General features: G+C 36.1%; 1 protein-coding gene across 5 annotated transcripts in view; it reads left to right on the top strand.

The window, feature by feature from the left end:
* The window catches only part of IFT43 (intraflagellar transport 43), a 263776-nt gene that overhangs the window by 125645 nt on the left and 113450 nt on the right, over positions 1-24681 (top strand). For 3 of the 5 annotated variants that reach the window (XM_090399053.1, XM_090399049.1, XM_090399052.1), the window contains one exon: positions 12457-12504. The exons of 1 other annotated variant lie outside the window; for it this stretch is intronic. In XM_090399053.1, the coding sequence (XP_090255179.1) occupies positions 12457-12504 (48 nt within the window). The remainder of the gene's footprint in view (positions 1-12456; positions 12505-24681) is intronic. One more of the 5 variants, XM_090399050.1, reaches the window with a different exon arrangement.

The following is a 24681-nucleotide window of genomic DNA, read 5'->3' as shown; positions in this document are numbered from 1 at the left end:
TTGCAAATTATTAAGTAAAAACATAACATGTCAAATTTCACTCATCCAGTGACTAATATACTTTAAAGCTGTTTCATTACACTGCATTAAATCTTCTCGGGTACATATATTTTTAATGTCTATTAAGCAGCATTGCAGAAGATGATCCATTGTTTGTGTTTCACCACATGAGCAGCTGTCATTGTTTGTGTAGCCCCATCTGGCCATATTCTGCTTTGATCTGCCCCTTCTGGAATGAGCAGATCAATGTCTTCCATCTTTGCCAGTCTAGATGTAAGCCGGAAGGAAGATATTCGTTTAAGTTCAGAGCCTCTGTAGATTGTTCTTGCCACATTGTTGACCTTGTAGCTTTTATGGAATCAACCAACGGTTCGACTGAGTAAATAAAACTTTTCCTTGATGTTAGCCTCTTCTGTACTGCAACATATCCATACAAAGGATTCCATTCATCATTTAGTTGTTGTTTCTGCTCATATCTTCTCTGTATAGTCCTGATGTGAGGAGGCGCAATACCAGACAGCGAGTATTGATGGTCAATTTTTGTAGGCTTAAGGCAGCCGGTAATGTGCTGACATGTTTCATTAAAGAACCTCATCAATAATTTTGACATGTATTGAGCTTTCCCAAACAGGGCTAGCATACTCGGCTGTCAAAAAGCAGAGTGCCAGTGCAGAGGTGTGCAGTACTTGTGGATTTGCATCCCACCGAGATGTTGTTAATCGGCGCAGAATATTATTATGTGTTTGAGTTTTAGCTGCTGTCTTCTCTATGTGTTGCTTATAATTTAGGATCCTATGGAGTGTAACACCTAGGTAAGTTGGATTTGGATAATTGACCAGGAAAAGATGGAAAAGACACATTTGGGTTTTACAGGGATTTGGTTTCAGTTGGTTTTCCTTATAGTAAACTGTGAGCATTTCTAGCTCTTGTGTGAGCTGCTTCTCAATGTCATCAAAGGATTTTGCTTGATAAGCTATTGCCTGGTCATCTGCATATAAGAAGGTTCTTGACCGTGGGTTTATAGGTTGGTTATTAGTATATATATATATATTGAAGAGGAGGGGAGATAGCACACTTCCCCGAGGTAGACCATTTTTCTGGATATGCCATCTGCTCTTTTTTCCTTGAAAATCAACAAAGAATCTCCTGCTGAACAGCAGTGATCTAAATATCTCCACTAACCAATAGCTGTTTGTCATGCTGTAAATTCTGACTATAAGCTTTCATATGCTGCTGTCAAATCTATAAATACAGCTCCTGTTGCTAACCCCCTTTCAAAGCCATCCTCAATAAACTGTGTTAAGTTTAAATACTTGTCCAGTGCATGATCTTTCTGGTCTAAATCCTGTCAGCACTTTCTTTATTTCTGGACTTAATCTGTTCAAGATTAACCTCTCATATATCTTCAGTGTTGTGCATAGGAGAGCTATAGACCTGTAGCCCTTTGGATCCTCAGCAGGTTTACCCGGTTCCAGGATAGGTATTACTTTCGTTTGCCTCCATATGCTGGGTATTTTAGCAAATTTCCAACAAAAGTTTAAAAATTCTAACAACCACTCTGTTATCTTTTCTCCCAGATTCCTTAGTATCTCGTTTCTGATATCTACACTGGCAGCTTTTCCTAGTTTTAAGGCTTTTAGGGCATTTTCTAGTTCCTCTTTAGTAAATGGTGCTTCGAAGAGATTATTTTCTGAACCCCTAACTTTTTTAATATAATCTTTAGGTATTTTCCTTCAGTACTTGGTTTACCATTCAGAGATAGCCGAGTTGCAATTTGGTTTGCATTTATATTAACTTCGGTTACTGCTGTTGTGGGGTCACCAGATAATTTTTTGAGTAAAAGCTTTAAGCAATAGCTTTCCTGCTATTGTAGAATTGTAGAAGATAGTTTGTTGATAAAGCATTGGGTAAAATTTTAACATCAGACCCGAACCTGATGTGCTTCTGTTCTTCTGTATCATCTATATGCTATATTATACTCAGCTGGCATCTATTCTGTATCACTGAAGCCCTCATAAGCTATTTCCAAAATAAAGTGATGCATTGTCCCAAGTTGACAGAAAGGTCTTCAGTACTCAAATTCTTTGACACCTGGAGAACTGTAAGTTAATCAGTAATCACCAATATGGATTTTGCCAATCAAGACTCTAACTAGATCATTTCCCTCTTACCATGTGCCATGGAAAGGTTTTAGAGAATTTTTGATGCTTCACTTGACACTGATCTCCACACCATTGGAATGACAGAAAACTTGGGGAAAAACTTGTCTGAGAAAACATAAACACTGACTTACTCCTAACTTTTCTTGACATTATAACATCACACTGTAGCTTCCAAAAAAACTTGGCATCTTTTTTGCAAGAGATGTTACTTCTTTATTATACAGTTGCTCTGTACAAATATCAAATCCACCCAACCTTGGATTACTGCTCTCACATTTGCTGTGGTGCATCTAAGACTTCTCTAAAAATTCTTGATGCTGTTCAGAAGAAAACAGTTCGGTTAATTGATTTGTCCCCCCCCACCCCTTCACAGAATCTATTCAGCCACTGTTTTACAGAACAATCCCTTTCTATTTCTACATTGTGTCTGTTGTATTTCATTATGCTCCCCACGTTCTGCTAAACCTATGGTAACATGAGCAACAACTGCTCAGCATCTGCTTACAGTTAACTACTGTCTCACTGAACCATCTACTCCCAGTCATCTAAGTATTCTTTCAAGATTACAACTTCTTTCTTCTGTGTGTTTAAAAGGAATATTATCTGATTGCTTTGCTCTTGACCCCCAGTTCACACTGCATTTATTTGCCCTAGACCTTGCAGCCTCTTGTGTGTGTGGAGTGATATAAAATAAATAAATAAAAAACCTTACTGGATATCCTTCAGTCATATCTGCCTTTTTTTTTTCTCCATAACAGGAACACTTTAATGATGATCTTTATTATATTCCCATTCTGAACTATATGTCATAAGGTAAAAATCTGGATCTGACAACTGTTTATGTTTAGAATTTTAAGTAACTTTGATGTTAATAAAGTTGTCACACTAGATTGAATATCACCAATTGTATTAAGGGAATGTGCAAACGAGCTGGCAGTGCTCTTGCCCAGGTTGTTCAATAAGGGTCTCACATCGGAAACATCTTAAATATAAGTTTCCTTATATTTAAGTATTCCTTATTTAATTCCTTTTAAAATGTGCTCATGTAAAATGTCTTGCTGATCTAAAAAAGTAGGAGTTTTAATTATTGAAAATTGATGTAATGGTTCCTGAAAATTAGTGTCTCAAAATTCTCATTGCAAAACATGCTATTACATTTACTTCCAATGGAACAGGGGTAAGAGCCCATTGAAGCAGTATGATCCTTCATCTGTCTTTGCTGTGCTTCATCTTTCTGTCTGTCATTTACTCTCCAAGCGAAAAATCTTGTCTTCATGACCTTGCTAACCATACTCTTAAACAACTTCCAGGAATGACCTCTTGTTCTTTCCCCTCTAGCTAAGTGCTGAAACATTTCCTTTGCATCAGTCCTTTCCTATAAAATCTTTGAAGTAACTTAAATGTTTCTCTTAAATGTGTCCTCCCTTTTTTAGCCTATCAACCAGCTTTTGCAATCTGCAAATCCTCAGTCTGTCCTCATAGGAAGCATTACACAAACCACCTACCATCTTAGTCATTCACCTCTGGATCCTCTCTACTACTTTCTCATCCCGAAGAAATCCAGATGTGGTTATTATATTAAGACTTTATAAAGAGGAATAATAATTCCCATATCTCTGCTTGTTAGTGTGCTTTCATGGCTATCCTGGCTACTTTATGTCCTCTAAATTTCAACTCTCTGTTACTACTACCGCTACTCCCAAATCCCTGGCATGATTCTCCAAATCCTGGAGAACAGTTTACTCAATGTGGTACAATGCTTGTAATCTTTGTATCTGAAAAGCATAACTTTACACTTTTCCACATTAAATTAACATCCATTATGGAAAGACTTTTATTGGGATTATATTGATCAAGTGCATATAATAAACAACTAAGTTTACTAAAAAATTAAACGTTTTTTAACATAACATCCATTATGTTTCATTCATACTGTTGTTATATTTCTAGTGGAAAGGCTTAGACATTGGTTATGCATTATTACTAAATAGTTTAGGGAAATAACGACATAGACTAGGATATACATTAAAATAACTTTTTAATACAAATCCAATATTTCGGCAATGTCACGTTGCCATTTTCAAAAGGAACTTGTGAGCAAGACACGTGCATGCAGGCACAGCAAACAGTAAATGAGGACGAAGCAGGAAGCTATTCTTTCTCCTAAAGTCCTATTGGTGCCCCCTAGCGGGCAATGTTGGTATTCTTGGGCGATTGGGCTGAGGTCTTCTGATGTAGGTTTCCCAAATTTGAGGCAGTCTCATGCAGCCAAATTTGTTGAGGTTTGGATTGTTTCTTAGGGCTGAGGCTGATTCCATGAAAAGCCTTTCGTACTTGTGTTTACTACGGTGAATGATCGTGGCTTTCTTCCACCGTATTCTATGGCAGGTATCCAGAGCATGGTCTGCAAGACCAGAGTGGCTGTATTGGTGGAACCGGATGTAGTCCTTGTGTTCTGTAATTCTGATATTGGCTGTCCTGCCTGTTTGGCCAAAGTAGGACAGCTTACAGCTGCAAGGGACCTGGTATACACCAGGTAGGTCTAGGGTGTGTGTGTGTAGGGGGGGAGGTTGGCCTTTAGTGGAGCGGATAAGGGACGCCAATTTCTTATATGGTCTGTAACAAAAAGTTAAGCCGTGTTTTTTTAGGATTTTTGCAATTTTTTCAGAGGTGCCTCTGATATAGGGTATGGTGATGGATTTAGAGTAATCCTTGTTGTTTGTGAGGGGGAAGGGGGGTTTGTGGTTTATTGGTTTCAATATTTTTTGGATTGTTTTGGGAGGGTAGCCATTGGCTGAGAAAGTGTTGAGAATGTGGTTTAGTTCTGTGGTTAGGGCATTGTCATTTGAACAGATAAGTTTAGCCCTGTTGTGTAGTGTCTTAATGACACCATATTGTTGTGAGGAAGGGTGGTGGGATTGTTGGTGAATGTATCTGCCTGTATGGGTGGGTTTTCTATAGACTGAGAAAACCAAGGTTCCATCAGGCTGGCAGGTGACTAGTGTATCTAAGAAAGGTATGCAGTTTTTTTTTTCCTCTTCCAGGGTGAATTTGATTCTGGGGTGTTGGTTGTTTAAGTGTGTTAAGAAGGAGAGGAGTGCCTCAGAGCCATGTGGCCAAATAGCGACTACATCATCTACATAGCGAAGCCAAATGGTCGGTTTTTGTGGGGCAGAGTTTAAGGCTTTCTCTTCAAAAGTCTCCATATAAAAGTTGGCCAAGGGTGGGGAGAGTGGAGAACCCATGGCTGTCGCCTCTATTTGTTTGTAGAATTTTCCTTGCCAAACAAAATAGCCTGCATTGTGAACTGAAATAGGGCTGTGATATCGGGAGGAAATTTAGTTTGGATTAGCTCTGAGGATTCTTTGAGTGGGACATTTGTAAATAAGGAGGAGACATCAAAGCTGACCACTGTGTCAGTGTGTTTGAGTGTAAGGTATGAAGGTGTGGGGGGGTATGCAGTTAAATGGTTTTAATTTGTTAGTGACTTCCACAGGCCAAGAAGTGACCTTCTTAAGGAGCCTGTGGAGTTTTCTAATTTGTGAGTTGGTGGGATTGTACTCGATAGGGAGGTAAGTAGCCTGATCTAACAATAGAGCTTTTAGCTTACCTGTATAATCCTTTTGGTTAAGCAATACTGTGGCATTCCCTTTATCCGCTTTGGTGATTATTATTTCCTTGTTTTTCTTTAATTCCAGTAGAGATTTAATTTCTTTACTGGGCATGTTGGCTTTTGGTGGTTTTGCTTTGGTCAGAACACAAGCCACATCCAGTCTGATATCGTTGGCGACGTGGTTAAGAAGGTGTCGTATCCCGCATTCAACTTGTATCATAATATCCTCTGCAGGTATTCTTCTGGGCACAATGGCGAAGTTGTGGCCACGTGAGAGGGCGTCGAGTGCTTCAGCTTTCACAATAAACGATGAAAGGTTGACTACTGTTTCGGTAGGAAGTTGCGGTTTCGAGATCGCTTTCTTCTTTATTAAATTTAAAAATTTTTCGATGTGTCGATCTCTTACTTTTTTTAAACTGTTTCTCCGCTGCAGTGCACGAGATGTCGTGCAAAATAGACCACATTTTGTGGCTTAAGGTGCTTGAAAGGTCATCTTCGAGTGCCTGGATAGCTAAGTTAGCATCACTCAGGTAACGGCAAGTAGTAGCAATATGTTCCCTGAGCAACGCTTGGCTGGCACTATAATAAATGCGAAGAGCCTTTTGCGAAGAGAACCAGTGCTTCAATTTAACACATTTAGGAATGCGAGACAATTAAGTTGTCTAGATAGCTTCAACTTCATTTTACCGTAATGGCGGGCTTTATGTGCGGTAGAATCTCCGTTGATTATCGTAATTCTAGTTGAAAGGCTTAGACGTTGGTTATGCATTATTACTAAATAGTTTAGGGAAATAACAACATAGACTAGGATATATATTAAAATAACTTTTTAATACAAATCCAATATTTCGGCAACGTCGAAATATTGGATTTGTATTAAAACTTTAACTTAAATTAAAATTAAATTAAAATAACTTTTTAATATAAATCCAATATTTCAGCAATGCTGAAATATTGGATTTGTATTAAAAAGTTATTTTGATGTATATCCTAGTCTATGTTGTTATATTTATTTCTACTATCTTTATTTTATTTATTTACAAGTATTGAATGGATGTAGTCTATACTTCGATGGCGGCATTAGTTATCTCAATTTCCTTATGCTATATCAACTTTAAGCTTGTGCTCCATACAGTTGCTATCTGATACATACACTTTACACTAACCTTACTCTAATCCAATAATCTATGTCCCCACTAGTAATCCCTTACCTTCCTACAAGTGTTCGCGCCGCAAGTGAAACGATTTTTTATTAGGCAATTCACTATCATAGGTCACTATCTCCCACACTATGTAATTCGGGAAAAATTTATTCTAATTATTGATTGCTCCATCCCGAATTAATTGTAAGGCATGAGAAGATTAGTTAGAACACATATAGGAATAATAATTTTTCTAAGCAAATCTTAAATATTCAGTCATGGCAATTATTCTACTTAGACACACAGGTTCGGTTGTTGTTTTTTGTGAGACAGTGCATTGGTCAAAGATCAGGCATGGAAATTATACAAACAAAACGTTTATTTAACCTCAGACAACCTTTACAATACAATACTCAAATAAACATTCACTCTCTAAGGCCTATCACGAGCTCAATTTGTAACTTATACAGTTAGATCTATTATTCACAATACTTAACAGCTTATATACAATTCTAATCAATGTTTAGCTATTACATGCGACATTGTTGGCTACACGCTCTTTCTTAGAACATACCAGCCAACATTCAACCTCCTTTCTTTCTTATTGTGACTTAACAAACGATTTTAACAGAGCAAAATTTAGTGAACACACATATTACTCTTATGCATTACCATTAGCATTAGTACAGTAGAATCTACTCACAATTTGCAGTATTTTACACACAGTCCTACCAGCTTTGAAGACTTATGGGTGGTTCTGTTGGCTGCTTCCTTTCATCTTATATACTGGCTTTTTCTGAATGGCTCTTGATGTTTGTCCTTCTGTAGTCGTTCCTGGTAACTGTAGCATTGCTCCCCGTCGGAACTGAATCTACTGTTGATGGCACATATCTATATGCACGTGGCAAGTCCCGTTTGTGGAAACACATCTTCAGGAATTAACTGCCTCTCCTGAACCACCCATAAGTGGGGTTATGCACCAGCAAAACCTCAGGGGTCCGGTCATGCCAACGAACAGCAGCAAGAAAAAAACAGGAGAGAGAGCATCCTGAGATCCTCAAGACGTTTCATATGTCCGAAGTTCTTTGTCCCAAGGTCGGAGATCCCCAGATTTTCCGTAAACATATTGACATCACTTGCCCTGACCTTCGGTCTTGGCAGCAAAATCTCTACATTTGAGTGACCTTCAGCACTGTTGTTCACCTTCAGGTAGTCATCATATTGCTGACTAATCCTCTTAACTTGATGCACATACACTTTTACGTTCAGTTACCTTTACAAGTTAACATCAGAACTTAAACATTAACTTAAAGTTATGTACAATTCAGACCTTTGTATGTTTTACAACTTATGTACAATTCGATGTTACTTTTACATTCAGCTATCTTTACAAGTTAGCATCGAATTTAGACATTAATTTACAGCTATATAGAACTCTGTTTTTCACATGATTATCATTTTTATCATTTATATACAAATTAAACAGGTGGTCCAGTCACAGAGCCCTGCATCTCACCACTAATCACCTGACTTGTCCTGGATTCTGCTCCTCCATTATACTACATTTTGGTTTCTGTCCATCAGCCACCCTTTAATCCATATCATCACTTTCATATACATCTCTGTTTGTTGCAATTTGCTTAAAAGAGTTCCATGTGGTATTCTGTCAAACGGCTTTACAAAATCTGTAGTATCACCGTGTAACCATTCCCTTTATCTAACTCAGTTGTCACTCTGTTATAACAAGTTAGTAGATTATTAAAGCATGACCAACCCTTCACAAAGCCATGTTCTTTCTCAGAGAGTATTATATTCTTATCCACCCATTCCTAAATTCTCTTTTTGACCAACTTTTCCAGTACTTTTACCATCATTCTTGAGATACTGATTTGTCTATAATTTGCTACCACACACTTATATCCTCCTTTACAGCAAAGGAATTATTTTGCCCTCTTGACACACTCTTGGAGATTTGCCAGAGCTGAGACTTAAATTAAATAGCAGAGCCAAAGGAATTGCCAGGCACATTCTCTTAAAATGTGAGCCAATATTGTATACCTTCCAACAACTGTAATTTGCATTCAGATTCACAATATTCTACGTTCCTCCAATTTATCATCCTCTGTTCTCATATCAGAGTCTGTCGCCTCTGCCCTAACATTATCTTCACTTGGATGATATACCCTCGCAAAATGGTCACTCAGTAGCCCAACAGTTTTATCTGCTTCTGTTACCTCTGTCATCTGAACTCATTAAGGTTATCCTTCCATAGTCCTTTTTCTCCTACTTGCAACATAAAAAAAAAAAAAAAAAAAAAACCTTTTTGGGATTTCCTTTGGCCTGCTTGGCTAACAGTCACTTTTATAAATAGTTTTAATGAACTTGTATACTAGACATACTTAAATAACTTTCACAGCTTACATGTAACAAAATCATCATATTTTCCTTGAAATGTGAAATGCTACGGAATTGTTCAACCCTCAACAGATCAGACTGCATGCAATCTCTAAGCTTTGGGAACTGATCACTATCAACTGTTCATAATTTTTTTTAGTTAATAATTTTAATTATTTTTTATTTATGCAACTTTTTACAATTGTTTCTTCGAACTCTAATAGTGTAATCATATACTTCAGCTGCGACCGAGACATGAGCTAGTATATGCATGATTTATGACTCATTATTGTGATTCATTTTTTGAATGTATTTAATGGTCTTCCTCTCTGATTATGTCCGTGTAACATTGGGTGAAATATAGTGGAGTTTTCGAATAAAATTCTGTATACTTTTCGTTACATGTGGAAGGCATAAAAGTTATTTAAATAAGAAAACATTAATTATCTTTTCTTTGCAAATGGAATTGTAGAACTCATAATTTGTACTGAGTAAAAAAATAGAAAATATTCAAGAAAAGACTTCATTCCACATTCAAAAATATTTTTAGTAAAAGTTTAATGGATCCAAATAAAGTTCTCTTGCCACCACTTGATATGAAATAAGAGATAATAAAGCAATTGTTAAATACATTTCACAAGAATAGTGAATGTTTGAAGTTTGCTACAAATTTCAACAGCTTTCAGATGCAAAGGCCACAAAAATTAACTGCGGTCAGTTTGATAGACCAGTGAGCACAACCATCCTGTCTGGATTAGTGAATAGCAGGGGCGAATATTTCAGGTGTGCAATGCTCATCCACTGAATATCAATATCACATATTATATTTTTGCATTTATTCCCATTAAAGACTCCCCTAATTTTTTCCAGACTTCACATGATTCCTAAAAGTAAACACAATATACTAATGCTTCATAAAGAGAAAATGTTTCGATGTATAAACATTGCATCACATCCCCAATAATAACCCAGGTGTGTGTGTGTGTGTTCATAATACATACATCTTTGAAAAGATGTACAAATGGTGCAACGGGTCAAATTCTGAGTGTTCTATTAGTCTTAAACTGCTCAGAAAGCAAGGGAGGGCAGGGTGAGCTCTGAGACAATAGCACCTAGATGCTGTGATTGGTTATTGTGTCAACCAATCCAATTGAACATTGTCATTTGCCATGAGTTGCTGTTTTTGTTTTCTGAGTTTCATTTGTTTGCATGTGTAAAGTGTGAATTCACGTGGTAGGGAAGTTTTTATATATAATATAGACTAGTTTTTAGTATATAATTTTCGATAAATTTATAACTTTTTTTTTGCCCATATTTACAATTATTTATTTCATATGGAGTTACCCCCTCACTTCCCCGGTCCTTAGGATAGGTTTGAGCCCTCCTAATGAGGGATTAACCCTGCGGAGGTCACAGTCAAAAAAATTGCAGTGTAAGTCTCGTGTATATGAGAGATACATTCATTACTAGTATGTGCTAAAGCAATAAAACTTTAAAAAAAAAAACTGCAGATATAATACATGATGGTTTATTTATTTTCAGTTACAATCTAGAAATTATTGAACAAAGAAACAAAGAAAAAAACAACTAAACCAATACTATGCTGACATCGGAGTTCACGGTATCTCTCAGATACAATTTACTATAAAATATCACTTTCGCATTCAACTCTATCATTCTCATCATCGGACACGAGTAACAAAATCACTGAATCTCTTCAACATCTGATGGATTATCCAACTGATATATTTTTCCAGCCATTTTCAACCGTAAATAAAAAAACTAAACCAATATTATGCTGACAATTTACTATAAATATCACATACTTTTACATAATACGTGTTAAACCAAAACTGACTACATAAACAGTGTGGAATATCACTCATAATATACGCATGCCCAGCTACTCATGACCTCCAAGCTATACACTGGATATGTATAAGAATATTATATTAAACAAATTGTTTGTATCTGTCAAATCAGCCACGACCTCTGCAGGGTCGAGTATTTATTAATGACTGTAGATCCGTATGTGTTCACGATGCCGGTTTGCTTGTTTTGAGGGACGAAAAACTTGAGTTTCCTGGTGGAAAAACTCTCTACTTCTGTATAAGAATGGCTAACTCACCTTTAGTCAAAAGAGACTAGATAAAGGTTGTTCATGTCATGGATGGGAATCGAACCCAGGTCTTTCCAACCAAAGAGCTTCATCTAGACTGACTGACTGAGTGCGGAGGCTCCATCATATTTACAATGGGAAACAGTATTTTAGACGAAGGAGGTAAGCAGCTCTCTACCTCCTCTTCCAAATTTTATACTTTGGAGTAATTCAAATATACCAATAAAATATACCATTCCCTTTCATTATTATTTTCTAATATACAGTATCTTAAAACAAATGCATTGTTCCCCTCTCTGTGCAGATTTGATTACAATTAATTGATAAATTAAAGTATTCAAAGTTATCCTACAGTTAATTGCATTGGACCAATTAAGATGAGCATTGATGTGCTATGCATCTTATAACTTTCATACATCAATAAAAATGCAGTCATATGGTTAAACAGATGTGAATTTTGTAGAGCGGATTGCATAAGTCATGACAGCACAACCAACCGAAATGGACATGTGACACCACTGGTGAATAGCATATCTTTATTAACCCTAATAAATGGGCTGTGAGTTTGAGTTCTTAGCATGGCTTGTTTGTGAATGTCATTAGGCATTAGATGAATTAATTACTATTTTATTACTATATTGTCAAGTCTAGCAGTGTTCATGTTAAATAACTAGGATGGAGACAAAGAGATTTTAAACTAAAACTTTGTTGTTAAGGTGGGCCACAAAGTGATAGTTAATATTACTGATAGTTTTGAACATATTTGTTCCTAGAAGAGAGGAGATAGGATTTTTTTTTTCTCAAATTCTCTATAGTAAACTTTTTGTTTTAAACAAATGTTTTTTTGTTTTGGTTCTTGTGGGTTACTGTGGTGAGAATCTACATATACACATGCAAAGAATTAAGAATTTTAATTTGCTTATCATTAACTGCATGGTTTGAGTTTAGTTGCATCTTAACATGTTTAAAATGTTATAATATGAATACTCAATATTATGCCCTGTATCAGATTAACTTTTTGTTTAGCAGTTGGATAAGAAGGACTGCACGAAGTAGCACAACTATAGCAGCACAGTGAGTTAGATTTATGTTTCTTATATATAATTTATAACTGTTTCATATTCTTTTGTTTTATAAATTTCATGAGTGCATATAAACCTTCATTTCAGTTTTTCGTGTTTACTTTTATTTTTGGCATGATGTTGCATATTTTTTATTACTAATTTTAGATGCTGTAACAAAGATGATTTTCAGTTTTGCTACACCCTTAATGATAGATAGAAGATACTTATTTTCATTTTAGATTAATAAGGTCATTTTTAATAATTAAGCATCAACCAGGACATTGTCTGTCACCTGATTTATGTGATTGTGTCAGTTACATTCTACATGCATTTGGGTAGATTTCTGTAGGTTCTTTAGATGATTCCTTATCATTTTTATAGAAATAAGTTTATAGATCTAAAAATGTTACTTTACACCGTTAGGAAGAAATGTTACATCTGTAGGAAGGCTTTTCTCCAGTATTTCATAATTCATCTATCACAGTTAAGTGTCGTAAGAAAAAAAGTAACAAAAATATAATTGTTAGATTTATAAAATTATCATGAGCAATTTGATTATTTTCAAAATAATGATCTTCCTATTAATGATTCTCATGATTTTTTATTTTTGATATACAGAGAAGGCTGGATGTTCATTATTTTTGTCATGAGTTCATTTAGGAAGAGTGTTTATCACTTGCTGTCTTTGTGATGAATTAGATCTTCTCATGAATTTGTTAGTCATGAAGAACTTATGAAGCTTGTTCTTATTGAACTGATAAATGAAAATAACATGTTCATATTCTCAACTTAGGACTCTTTGCATGTAGTGAAGCTTGGTTAATATTGTTGATTGCAGATGCTGTTTCAATCTAAAGTAGTACACAAAGTGTGGAACAGGTTTATTGGCTCTGTCAGAAACTGTTTTCCTAATTAATACTCCATCTTTGAAACATTTGTAAATAATGATATAACATCTAGACTTGATAATACAACACATTAACATCTTAATTTTAGGTGTGAAAATATGCAGAGTGTCTTTTGAAAGATGTTATATTATCTAAATCACGATGCCAAACTGAGCACTAGATGGTGTTACCTATTAATAGTTTTAATCTAGTCCATAGAAATATATTAAGAAATTAGTTTACAAAAATATCAATATATATACTGTGTGTGTGTGTGGGGGGGGGAATATAATTTCACTCAGATCGCTAATACATCTTTATAGACATGAAGGTAAGAATATGCATGTCACACATGCACACCAGTATACGTATATGTACATGAAGTAGCAGAGTTTTTTTTTTCTTCCAGAAACTCAGTTTTTTCATCCCACATACAATCAGCCAGAGTACATGGTGGATGGTATTATGTGATGAATAGGCAGCATAGGGTGCAGATAGTGGCATTGTGTGGATGGAAATTAAAGTGTAGACTATGGGTTGTGTGGAGCAGAGTACTCTCTCCAATGATGAGTCCTTGGAGGTGTCACATAATAATGTTAATAAAGTACTAAACATTGTGATTCTATAGTTATAATTGGCATTGCAGGTATGGTAAGTGATCTTGATTGTTGGGCAGTGATCTCATATAATAGTCTCCCAAATTTTTGGTTCTAGACTTGTAATTCAGATCAGTAGCATGGTCTGTAGGCTTCTGAGTGGTTGTAGCATGAGTATTGGATAGAAGACTTTCTCTGTCACTTTGATACAGAAAAAAATGCTAATATCTACCTTGTTGTTGTTGTCATGTTCCATCGAGTCATTTTCGACTCCTGGTGATTCTATGAACATATGCTCTCTATTCAGATCTATCCCTAGCCATATCTTTCAGAATTTCCAAGTACATTCTAGTTGCTTCTTTAACTCCATCCACCCATCTAATTCTTGGTCTTCCTCTTCTCCTACTTCCATCAACTTTAGCATGCATCATCATCTTGTCCAGATTGTTGCTTGCTCACATAATATGTTCACAGTATGACAATTTTTGCTTAATGATTATAGCTTCGAGGGAGCAATCTGGTTTTATTCTGTCTATCACTGATTTATTGGTTTGCTTTGTAGTCCATGGTATTCTTAGTAAGCATCTCCAAACCCATAATTCAAATGCATCTGTCTTCCTGCTTTCACTCTTTCTCAAGGTCCAACTTTCACATCCATACAGTACCACAGGGAATACCATTGCTTTTGCAATTCTGATTTTTGTTGCGAGGCTAATACCTTTAACATGTTCATTGACAATCACGTGATATTGCGTGATACAAGTTCTCACCAAACGGCAGATCACGCGTTATCGCGTGGACGTCGCTATCAAGTAAAAAAATTTGGCCACCACACGAAATTCCAATTTTCAGCTTGGCTATGAACGTGTTAAAGATCTTGCTTAAATTTGTCATTGCTTTCTTTCTGAGTAATAATCTTTTTCTAACTTCTAAAGTACAATACCTATCTTTATCAATTCGGGATCCTAGGAGCACAAAATTGTTAGCTATTTCCACTTTCTCCCCATCTACTTCAAAATCATTAAGGCCATATTTAATGCTTTCTTCTTTAACTTTCATAATAAGTTCCTCCAAATCTTCTTTGCATTCTGCTAGCAAGGTGGTATCATCTGCATACCTCAAATTATTAATATTTCTTCCACCAATTTTAATTCCAACTGAAGACTCCTCCAGCCCTGCCATTCTCAAAATGTATTTGTTGTACAAGTTAAACAGGCACAGAGATAAAATACACCCTTGTCACACCCTTTTACCTAATGTGAATACTCAGTTTCTCCAAGATCTGTTCTGACAGTAGCTTCTTGTTCATAATAAAGATTCCTTAGATAATGAAATGCTCTGGTACTCCCATTATTTTTAACACATTCCACAGTTTCACATTATCTACAGTGTCAAAAGCATTAGTATAGTCCAGGAAACAAAGGTAGACTTTCTTTTGATATTCCTGTGCTCTTTCTATTATCCATCTCACATTGGTGATCTGTTCTCTTGTTCCTCTGCCCTTTTGAAATCTTGCCTGTTCATTTGGCATTTCTCTCTTCGTGAATGGTTCCAGTCTTTTCTGAATGATCTTAAGTAAGACTTTAGTTCTATAATTCTGCTATACTTCTGTTATTTTCGCACTCTCTTGCATTGACTTTCTTCGATAAAGGTATACAAACTTATTTTTTACATTCCCTAGGCCATGTAGTTGTGATCCAAATTCAGTGACATAGAGCTGTTAAAATTTTAACTGCCTCTTCTCCCAGGGATTTGAGTGGCTCAGTAGGTATTCCATCTCCTCCTGGTGCTTTCTTATTGGATAACTGTTGCAGTGCCCACTTCACTCTCCAGTGGTACTGGCTCCTATGTATAATTCTGCTCTTCAAATTTCTCAGTAATTTTGGAGTCCTATTTTAATTTAATATCTACCTAGGTTAACATAAATATCCACATAAGTATCCATGCTACAGCTGCTTAGCAATGGCCCATGCCATTGACTCAAATTTGTCATTCATATACAGAGAAACTGGTTTGTTTATTTTTTATTATTTTATTTTAATTCTGTTATTTTTTATTATTTAATTTTAATTTTATTATTTTTTAATATTTAATTTTATTATTTTTGTTATTTTATTTTAATTTTATTATTTTTGTTATTTTATTTTAATTTTATTATTTTTTATTTTCATGTTTAATCAGGAGATTTCCCTATTGTAAATACCTTAGCTCCCAACAGTCCAGCAGATACTATTGTTGGGAGTTGTTAGGAGACACTGTCAACCCAACAATCAGTATATATTTTTATTATCTTACTGTTCCCGCAGAGGGTACCAAGTAGGAGTGTAAGACTCTGCTATTTAGTATTCAGTTTGTTGTTTGCATTCTTATTACTTGCATGCACATGAATATTCGTGCCTTTTATGCCTGTTAATATGTATTAAACACTAACGTATGTTGGATTAATAATTAAATGAAATAATTATCAATTCCTTCTTTATCTTATACAAAAACATGAGGATGAGAAATAATCATCTTCACTGTTCATTTCTTCATTTCTGTAACATCTTTGGAACTTTTCAGTGTAAAAAAATATTGTAAATGTTCAGTCCATTGATTTATGCATTTTTTTAAACAGTAGAAGGTATTATATGGCTAAATTTTGGCAATTACTGCTCCAGTAACTTCATGTGTTTGAATAGATGGTATCAGTACCATAAACACATTGCGAAGTCATTTGCTAGCTTGGCACATGACAGGGTTAGCAATTTTAATTGATGTGATTTGAAAGTAGTTGCATAGGAGATTTCAGTTTGGAAGAGAGAGAGAATGTTGTATATTCCATTACTGAATATGTATATTGAAGGAGAGGACAGAGATATGAAATTAAGGAGGTGATGGTAAACAAGGACCTGAAATGTGTAGGGTAAGAAGACATTGTAGGAATTCTGAGTGTATATGAAGGATGTTACTAGAGGCATCTTGGTTGGTTTGTGCATAGATTTGGTTATCTAGATTTTTAGAAATTGGAGGGGGGGGGAGAGAAACCAGGGAAGAAGAGCAACTGAGATAATATCAGGAATTGAGAGTCACATAGCAAAGTTTAGAGTTGCTGTTATTCATAACACAGCATTATTTAATGGCATTAACTCATGATATAGGAGTGAAATAAATTCATGTTATTATTATTATTATACGGGTATACCCATGGAATCAAAAGAATCATTGCAGAAGACCCACAATAACCATTATTCACACAATAACTGTCATTCTTCTCCTTAAACTCATTTAGATTTCACAAAGGCTTTTGATAGATTACCGCATGATAAGTTGATAGTCAGACTAGAGCGGATGGAGTTGGATATTAGATTAGTGCATTGGATTGGAGGCTGGCTATCTGATAGGCATCAACAAGTTGTGTATGGGGGAGCAATATCCAGGAAAAGGAAAGTCACTAGTGGTGTGCCTCAGAGGTGTGTTTTAAGGCCATTACTATTTAACTTGTATATTAATGATATTGGTGAAGATTTGGATGGAGATATTCAGTTGTTTGCATATGATGCAAAGTTGGGCCGAACCATGAAGAGAAGAGAAGATGTTGTGGCCTTACAAGAAGACTTGAATAAATTGAGTGATTGGGCACAGGAATGGGGATGTGAGGTCAATGTTGCAAAATGTAAGGTTTTAAAATTTGGAAAACAAAAATGGAATGCAGAATTTATGCTTGGTGAGGATATATTGTCGGAGGTGGAGGAAATAAGAGATCTGGGGGTGATAGTGGATAAGGATCTGAAATTTAGGGGACACATAGCCAAAATTGTGAAGACAACACGAAGGCTTCTGGGAATGATGCGGAGGACACTGACTTGTAGAAGTAGGGAGATTCTTGTTCGATTGTATAAGGCTTTGATTAGGCCACACATGGACTATTCTGCCCAGATTTAGTCACCTGGTTCAGAAGGACAAAGAGGTTGGAAAGGGTCAAGAGGCAACTGACTAAGGTAGTTTCTAACCTCTGGAATGTCAAATATGAAAAAGGATTGAGAAGATGCAACTTGCAGAGTCTGGTGGACAGGAGGAAGAGAGGGGAGATATGATAGAGACCTAAAGTTAGTAATGGGTTGTTATAGGATCAATGCTGGAGAGGTTCTACAGAAATTAGTGGGAGATCAGGTGTAAAATTCGATGCAGCGTCATAATTTTTCCAAAATTTTATTGCATCGACTTTTACAGGAGTCACATCAAAAATTCACAAAAAGTAAACTTGTAAATTTTATATGTAAATAATACTAACAGCCCATATAAATTAGCCCAGAAAAATTAGCATGATACTGTGTAAATAGAAGATATATGAATATGTAGTTCAAGGGAAAATGCCCTAGAAATCAGAAATATGTTAGAATTTATCTATGTAAGTAAATACCAAAGCCCATTTTTAGAGACCCAGAGGAATTAAACATGCTAGAATAGAGTAAACAAATATCTTAAAATAGAAGTTCAAGGGCAATACTTTAGAATTCGGAAATGTATTTGATGTTATCACTTAGTATTGGGTGAAAAAGAAACCTATTGTAACCAAAGCAGTCCGATACTGCCTTCAAGGTCAATAGCAAAAGAGGGTTTTATACATCAGAAGCTGTTATGCTGTGCTGTAAAAGGGAAACGTACACTTCAAGGAGATCTAGAAGTCTGCACTTTCTAGAAGGATAAGAGTTTGCACGTGAAAGATACGGGGGTCTCAGACCTTAATTCAAAGTTTGCGCGGGAATATCTGGTCTAAAACCTTCGTGCAGGGTCCCGCGAAAAGCCAAATAAAAGGATGATAGAGGGACTATCGGGGATTGACTATCAAGCATTGGCAGATTTGACACCAGGAGAAAAAAAGGGAGTCAATCCATGGACTAGGTCAGATTCCGGATGAAGTCGTGGAGGGTAACCGGAGGCAAAACCTTACAGAGCGAATAGCGGACCAGGATGACAAAGCCTTCACTGTCAGACCTTACATCCGAGTGCCTACAACGCCGGAAGATCGCACTCCAGCCCCACGAGAAATTCCAGAGGAGAACACGGTGTCCATGAAACGTCTAAAGTGAGAGATCAAGCCCCATAGAGGGGGATCGAGAATAAGTCTGTAAGGGAAATACGACTAAGTGCATTGTACCTATGGAGGAGTCATGTGAGTTGAATTTTGTTGCAAAACTTTTTTTTATTTATGATGTGAAGGACTGTTTAGAAAGACTGAATTCATAGAACTGCTATATGCATTAGATTGAATACTTGTTCACATAGAGAGAATCTGTTTTAAAGTAATAGTAAGACATTAATGAAAATTTTTACTTATGTTGTATTGTAAAAGAAATGGTTCAGAGGAACTGACAAGATTATGGAATTAAGAAATATAATGTTATGAGAAGTAGTTTGCTTGAAGAATGTTATATTTTTATGTGAAGGTTGGAATTGGAGATTATAATTAATCATGGAAAGAGCATGGAAATTCCTAAACTGTAAATGGGCTGATAGTTAATAGTTCATCATCATCAAATCATCATCATCAAATTCCTGCCATGTACCCTCAAGGGGTGTACAGGATATGACAGTACTACATGAAAAAATTACATCATTACTAACTTCCTATCTACAATTTTCCTCCAAATCAATCTGTTACTTGTCAAGACTCCAACATTATCAGATCTTATATTTCTATCGTCTAAGGCACTTTGTACCGTATCAATCCACCTATATCTTGGTCTTCCTCTGGGTCGTTTTCCTGCCAACCTGGCAGAGAACACTTGTTTTGCTAATCTTTCCTCTCCCATTCTATTTAAGTGACCATACCATCTGAGATTAGCTCTGCTAACGCATTCCTGGATGCTGACAATGTCAAGTTCTTTCCTAATATCCTCATTTTTAATATGATATTGCCATTGATGCCATCTGTTCACGCCTCTAATCTTTCTCAGGACTCTCATATCTGCGGTCTCTAGTCTTTGGTCAAGTGTTTTACTTCTGACCCAGCTCTCAGATCCATAAGTTAAAATTGGTTTGAACACAGTCTTGTATACAGCTAATTTAGTGTTCCGACTAATTTCTTTCTTATTCCATATGAATTTATTCAATTTACTTCCCACGATACCAGCTTTGCTGATTCTGTTGTCTATTTCTATATTTAGTTTACCATCTTCAGTAAAAATTGTGCCTAAGTAGCTGAAATGTTTTACTTGTTCCACAGGTTTTCCATTCACAACACAGTTGACATTTTCAATGATTCTGCCTATTTTCATTGTCTTTGTCTTTTTATTGCTGACCTTCATACCATATCTATTACAACAGCTATTCAATTTAGTCAGAGAATCTTGAAGACTTGTAGCGGATTTATTTAGAAGTATAACATCATCCGCATAAAGCAAAGAGCTGACATTAACATCTCCAATTTTGATATCAGGTTTAATACCACATTCCTTCATAATGTGATCCATATAGATAATGAATAACAGAGGGGATAACGTACATCCTTGTCTCACACCAGATTTAACATTAAACCATCTTCCTGTACTTCCTTCAATTCTAACTGCAGACTCACAACTCAAATAAAGACTAAGTATTGCTTGATATAATGCCCCATTGACACCATATAACTGCAGCGTATTGAATAGCTTCTCTCTTGGCACCTTGTCATATGCCTTTTCCAAATCGACAAAACTTAAATACAGATCTTTGTTATATTCCCATGCTTTCTCGACTATTTGTCGTAAAGTGAAGATCTGATCCTGACAGCCTCTATTTGGCCTGAATCCAGCTTGTTCTTCACCAAGCTTTTCTTCCACAATTCTTCTCAACCGTTTCTCAAGTATACTTGCATAGATCTTGCCAGGAACACTCAGTAGGGAAATACCTCTGTAATTCTCACATTCAGTTTTATTTCCCTTTTTATAAATGGGTACTATTAGAGCTCTACTCCAATCATCGGGAATTCGTCCCTCTGTCCAGGCTTTCTGAATTATGCAGTGCAGCCACTGTAAGACTCTTATACCACCATACTTCAGCATTTCTGGTCGAATATCATCTACTCCTGCTGCCTTTCCACATTTCATGCCTTTGATGGCTTTTTCTACTTCAAGTATGGATATGTATTCCTGACTGCATGCCTGGTCAGTGTTTTTTATCACTGTGCTGTCATCACTGCTTGTTTCATTTAGCAGTTTTTCAAAGTAATTACTCCATACTTCAAGGATATCTTTTTCTCCTGTTTTCATTTCACCTTTATCATCTCTAATTCCTTTTACAGCACTCTTTCCTCCATTCCTAAGCTTCTTCAACAACCTCCAGAATATTTTGCCACCTTCTTGATATTTATTTTCTATATTCTTGCCAAAGTCCTCCCATGACTTTTGTTTAGCTAGTTTTACACACTGTTTAGCTTTCTTACATTTGTCTCTGTATTCTGTAAGAGTAAAAGCTGACTTATTTGCCAGGAACTTTTGATATGCTTTCTTCTTTTCCTTCACTGCCTCTTTAACTTCCTGTGTCCACCAGGGAGTTCTGATTTTTTTATCTTTGCACACAACCTCACCACATGCCTCTCTGGCAGAATCAATCAATGTTTCCTTTAGAGTTTGCCACTGAATCTGCAAGGTTTGATTCCTGTTCTCAAACTCTTTCATTTTCTTTTCAATAATATTTCTGTATTTTAGTCTACAGTTTACATCTGAGAGCTGCTCAACTTTTATTCGCTTTAAAACTTTCTTACATGTTATTCTTTTCAATATGAAATTCAATTTTATCCTGCTCAAGACTAAATAGTGATCACTTCCAATTTCAAATCCTCTGTACACTCTGGTGTCCTGCACCAGGGAGAAAACATCACTATCAACAATAACATAGTCAATGAGACTTTTCTTATTCCTAGCATCTTCTCTCCATGTGAATTTGTGCACATTTTTATGTTGGAACATGGTGTTAGTAATAACCAGTCCATGTCCTGAGCAGAAATCCAACAGATATTTGCCATTATTATTAGCTTTGCTCTTTTCTCCAAATTTTCCCAAAATATTTTTGTATGTCTCACAATCATTTCCTACTCTACTATTTAGATCCCCAACAAGGACCAACTTTTGTTTTTTCATTGTGTCAGTTGCTTTTTCTAAAGCCTCAAAAAATTCCTCCACTTCTACCTTCGTAGAACCTTCTGTGGGACCATAGGCACAAATAAGTCTCATTGTCCAGTTCCCCATTCTCATATTTGCCCACATTACTCTACTTGAGACTGACTGCCATTCAAGAAGATTAGCCTCGTATTTTGTGTTGAATACTATGGCTACTCCTTCTTTTCCTTGATTGTTATTGCCTGAATATAACATTTTGTATTTATTGCTCAGAAAGATCTCACCAGTTTTGGTGTTTTTTGTTTCAGTCACCCCTATTATGTCGATCTGGTACTTATCTAATTCCTCAGCTAGCTCCATTTCTTTGCCATTCAGGCTTCTTACGTTGATAGTACCGATCTTTAACTCTGGTGATGTTGAGTTGGGGTTTGTTTTCAGATTTGTTCCAGTAGCTGACTTTTCGCTGTTCGCCCTGGTTCCCTGGCAAAAACAACGGGGGCCTTGTTTAACCGGGCGACGCCCCAGCCGGCATGAAATTTTGTCATGTTGTACCATCATTTTTTATTTTGGTTTAACCAATAAGAATACAATTTGGTCGGCTAAATCCCAAATTGCCAGCCCATCCTCGTTCGTTCAGTATCAAAGTAGATACCCAACAGGGTGCACCACGAGAAGGTGAGGATTGGACATTAGGTCAGAAGCCCTGGTCGGTTCTCCGCATTCCTTTAAAGGCTATGTGGAGGTCTCCTCTCAGTTATACAGCTTTGACCCTTAAGCACCCCTAGTTAATAGTTATCTAATTTAATTGTTTAATAATTTACTTCATTGGTATTTGTTGCATGCCTAAGAATTTGTCTTATATGATGTTTTTTTTTTTTTGTGCTTAGCTTAGAGAGGAAAGGAAAGTAGCATCCCTTTAGTGCATACCTTGTATTATTGTTTTAGTATAAATAAACATTTGTTATATTTAAAAAGAGTGCCATCTGATCTTTTTCGCAACTGCACTGTTCTCAAAAAAAAGCCGATCCTGTGAGTGGGTAGATTGGAATTTGGTATGAATGTTGAGTTAAGAGTTAGCCACGACTGTATATAATTATAGAGGTGGAACTTTACTGTAAGTATAAATAATTTCTTATACCATTTGTAGAACTTTAGTGGCGCAGCTAGTAATAATTAAATAAATTTCTAGAGATCTCCGGCATAAGGAAAGAATACTGGAAGTAGAGAAAGGGGAATAAGATTAACTAAGTGCATTAAAGGAAAGAGATATGGTTAAAATTTAACGAATAAAAATATAGAATCCAAGGATAAAGAAAGCAATATTATACAACAAATAAAGAGGTTAAATAAAGAAAACTCATAATATTACAAAGGTGCAGCAGATAGAAAACCACGTAATATTATAATGCCGCATCATCAACAGGATAAATAAATAAATAATAAAGAAACCTCCCAATATTACACAGGGGAGAACCAGAGGTCATCCCTGGAAACTATAAAGAGGGTGTGAATAGGGGAGTGAGAAGCAGATTTTTTTTCATGCAGAGTTGTGAATGATTGGAATGTCTTGTGTGAGAGTGTGGTGTCTGCAGAGAATTTGAGTGTGTTTAAAGCACGGTATGATGAGCTGTGTGTATGATAAAAGGACCTCTCAGATGAGTCTTTGACTTCATGGGGGGTCTTGGGTAATAATAATAATAATAATTTTATGCACTTGCTACTTCTGGCAATCCATTCCATTCATTCACCATTCTCCCTGCAGAAAATCTGGTCTGTACATCCTTACTAACCACGTTCTTGTACAACTTCCAGGGTGACTCCTTGTTCTCTCTCTCTCTGCTTATCATGTATTGAAAAACTTCTTTTGTGTCATTCTTATAGAATCCCTAAATAACTTATAAATTTCCATAATATCCCCTCTCTTCCACCTATTAACTAAACTCCAAAACCCACATACCTTCAGTCTGTCCTCATAGCAAGCATTCCACTGACCTGTCATTAGCTTGATTATTCTTCATCTCAGAGTTCTCTCCACAACCTCCTGATCCCCAAGAAACCCATGGGACCAAATCTGTTCACAGTGGTCAAGATGTGGCTGAGTTGATAGCTTCCCTATCTTTACTTGTTAGTGTGGTTTTCAACATCCAAGTTTGAACCATTTCGCTAGCTTTTCAATATGCCCTCTAAACTTCAAATCTCTGTCCACCATCACCCCACATCTTTAGTCTCACTGATTTCCTACAATCCAAGTACCATCAGTATGATACAAAATATGTCTCATCTCGAAGTGCTTATTACCTTACATTTTGCACAATTAAAATGACCACCATTGTCTTTTATCCTCATTTCAAACTTATTTAAATCATTTGCAGGATTTTTACATCACCTTTATCAACTACTGCCCTTCCCAGATTTACATCATCATCATCATAAAAAAACTGGATATCAATTACTTAAATCATTCCCTATATCATTAATATTCAAATTAAAGAGTAGTGGGCCCTAGTACAGAGCCCTGAGGTACTCCACTAGTCACTCTCATTTACTTTGATTCTGTCCTGCAATATACTACTCTCTCTGATGTCTGTTTGTTGGCTTACCCCCCCCCCCCCTCCAATCCATG

Source organism: Typopeltis vanoorti, chromosome 10 (assembly GCF_054136105.1).
Source record: "Typopeltis vanoorti isolate ZY-2024b chromosome 10, IOZ_Tvanoo_1.0, whole genome shotgun sequence".
NCBI lineage: Eukaryota > Metazoa > Arthropoda > Arachnida > Uropygi > Thelyphonidae > Typopeltis > Typopeltis vanoorti.
The sequence above is the reverse complement of the archived record's forward strand: the minus strand, read 5'-3'. Positions and strand labels throughout refer to the sequence as shown.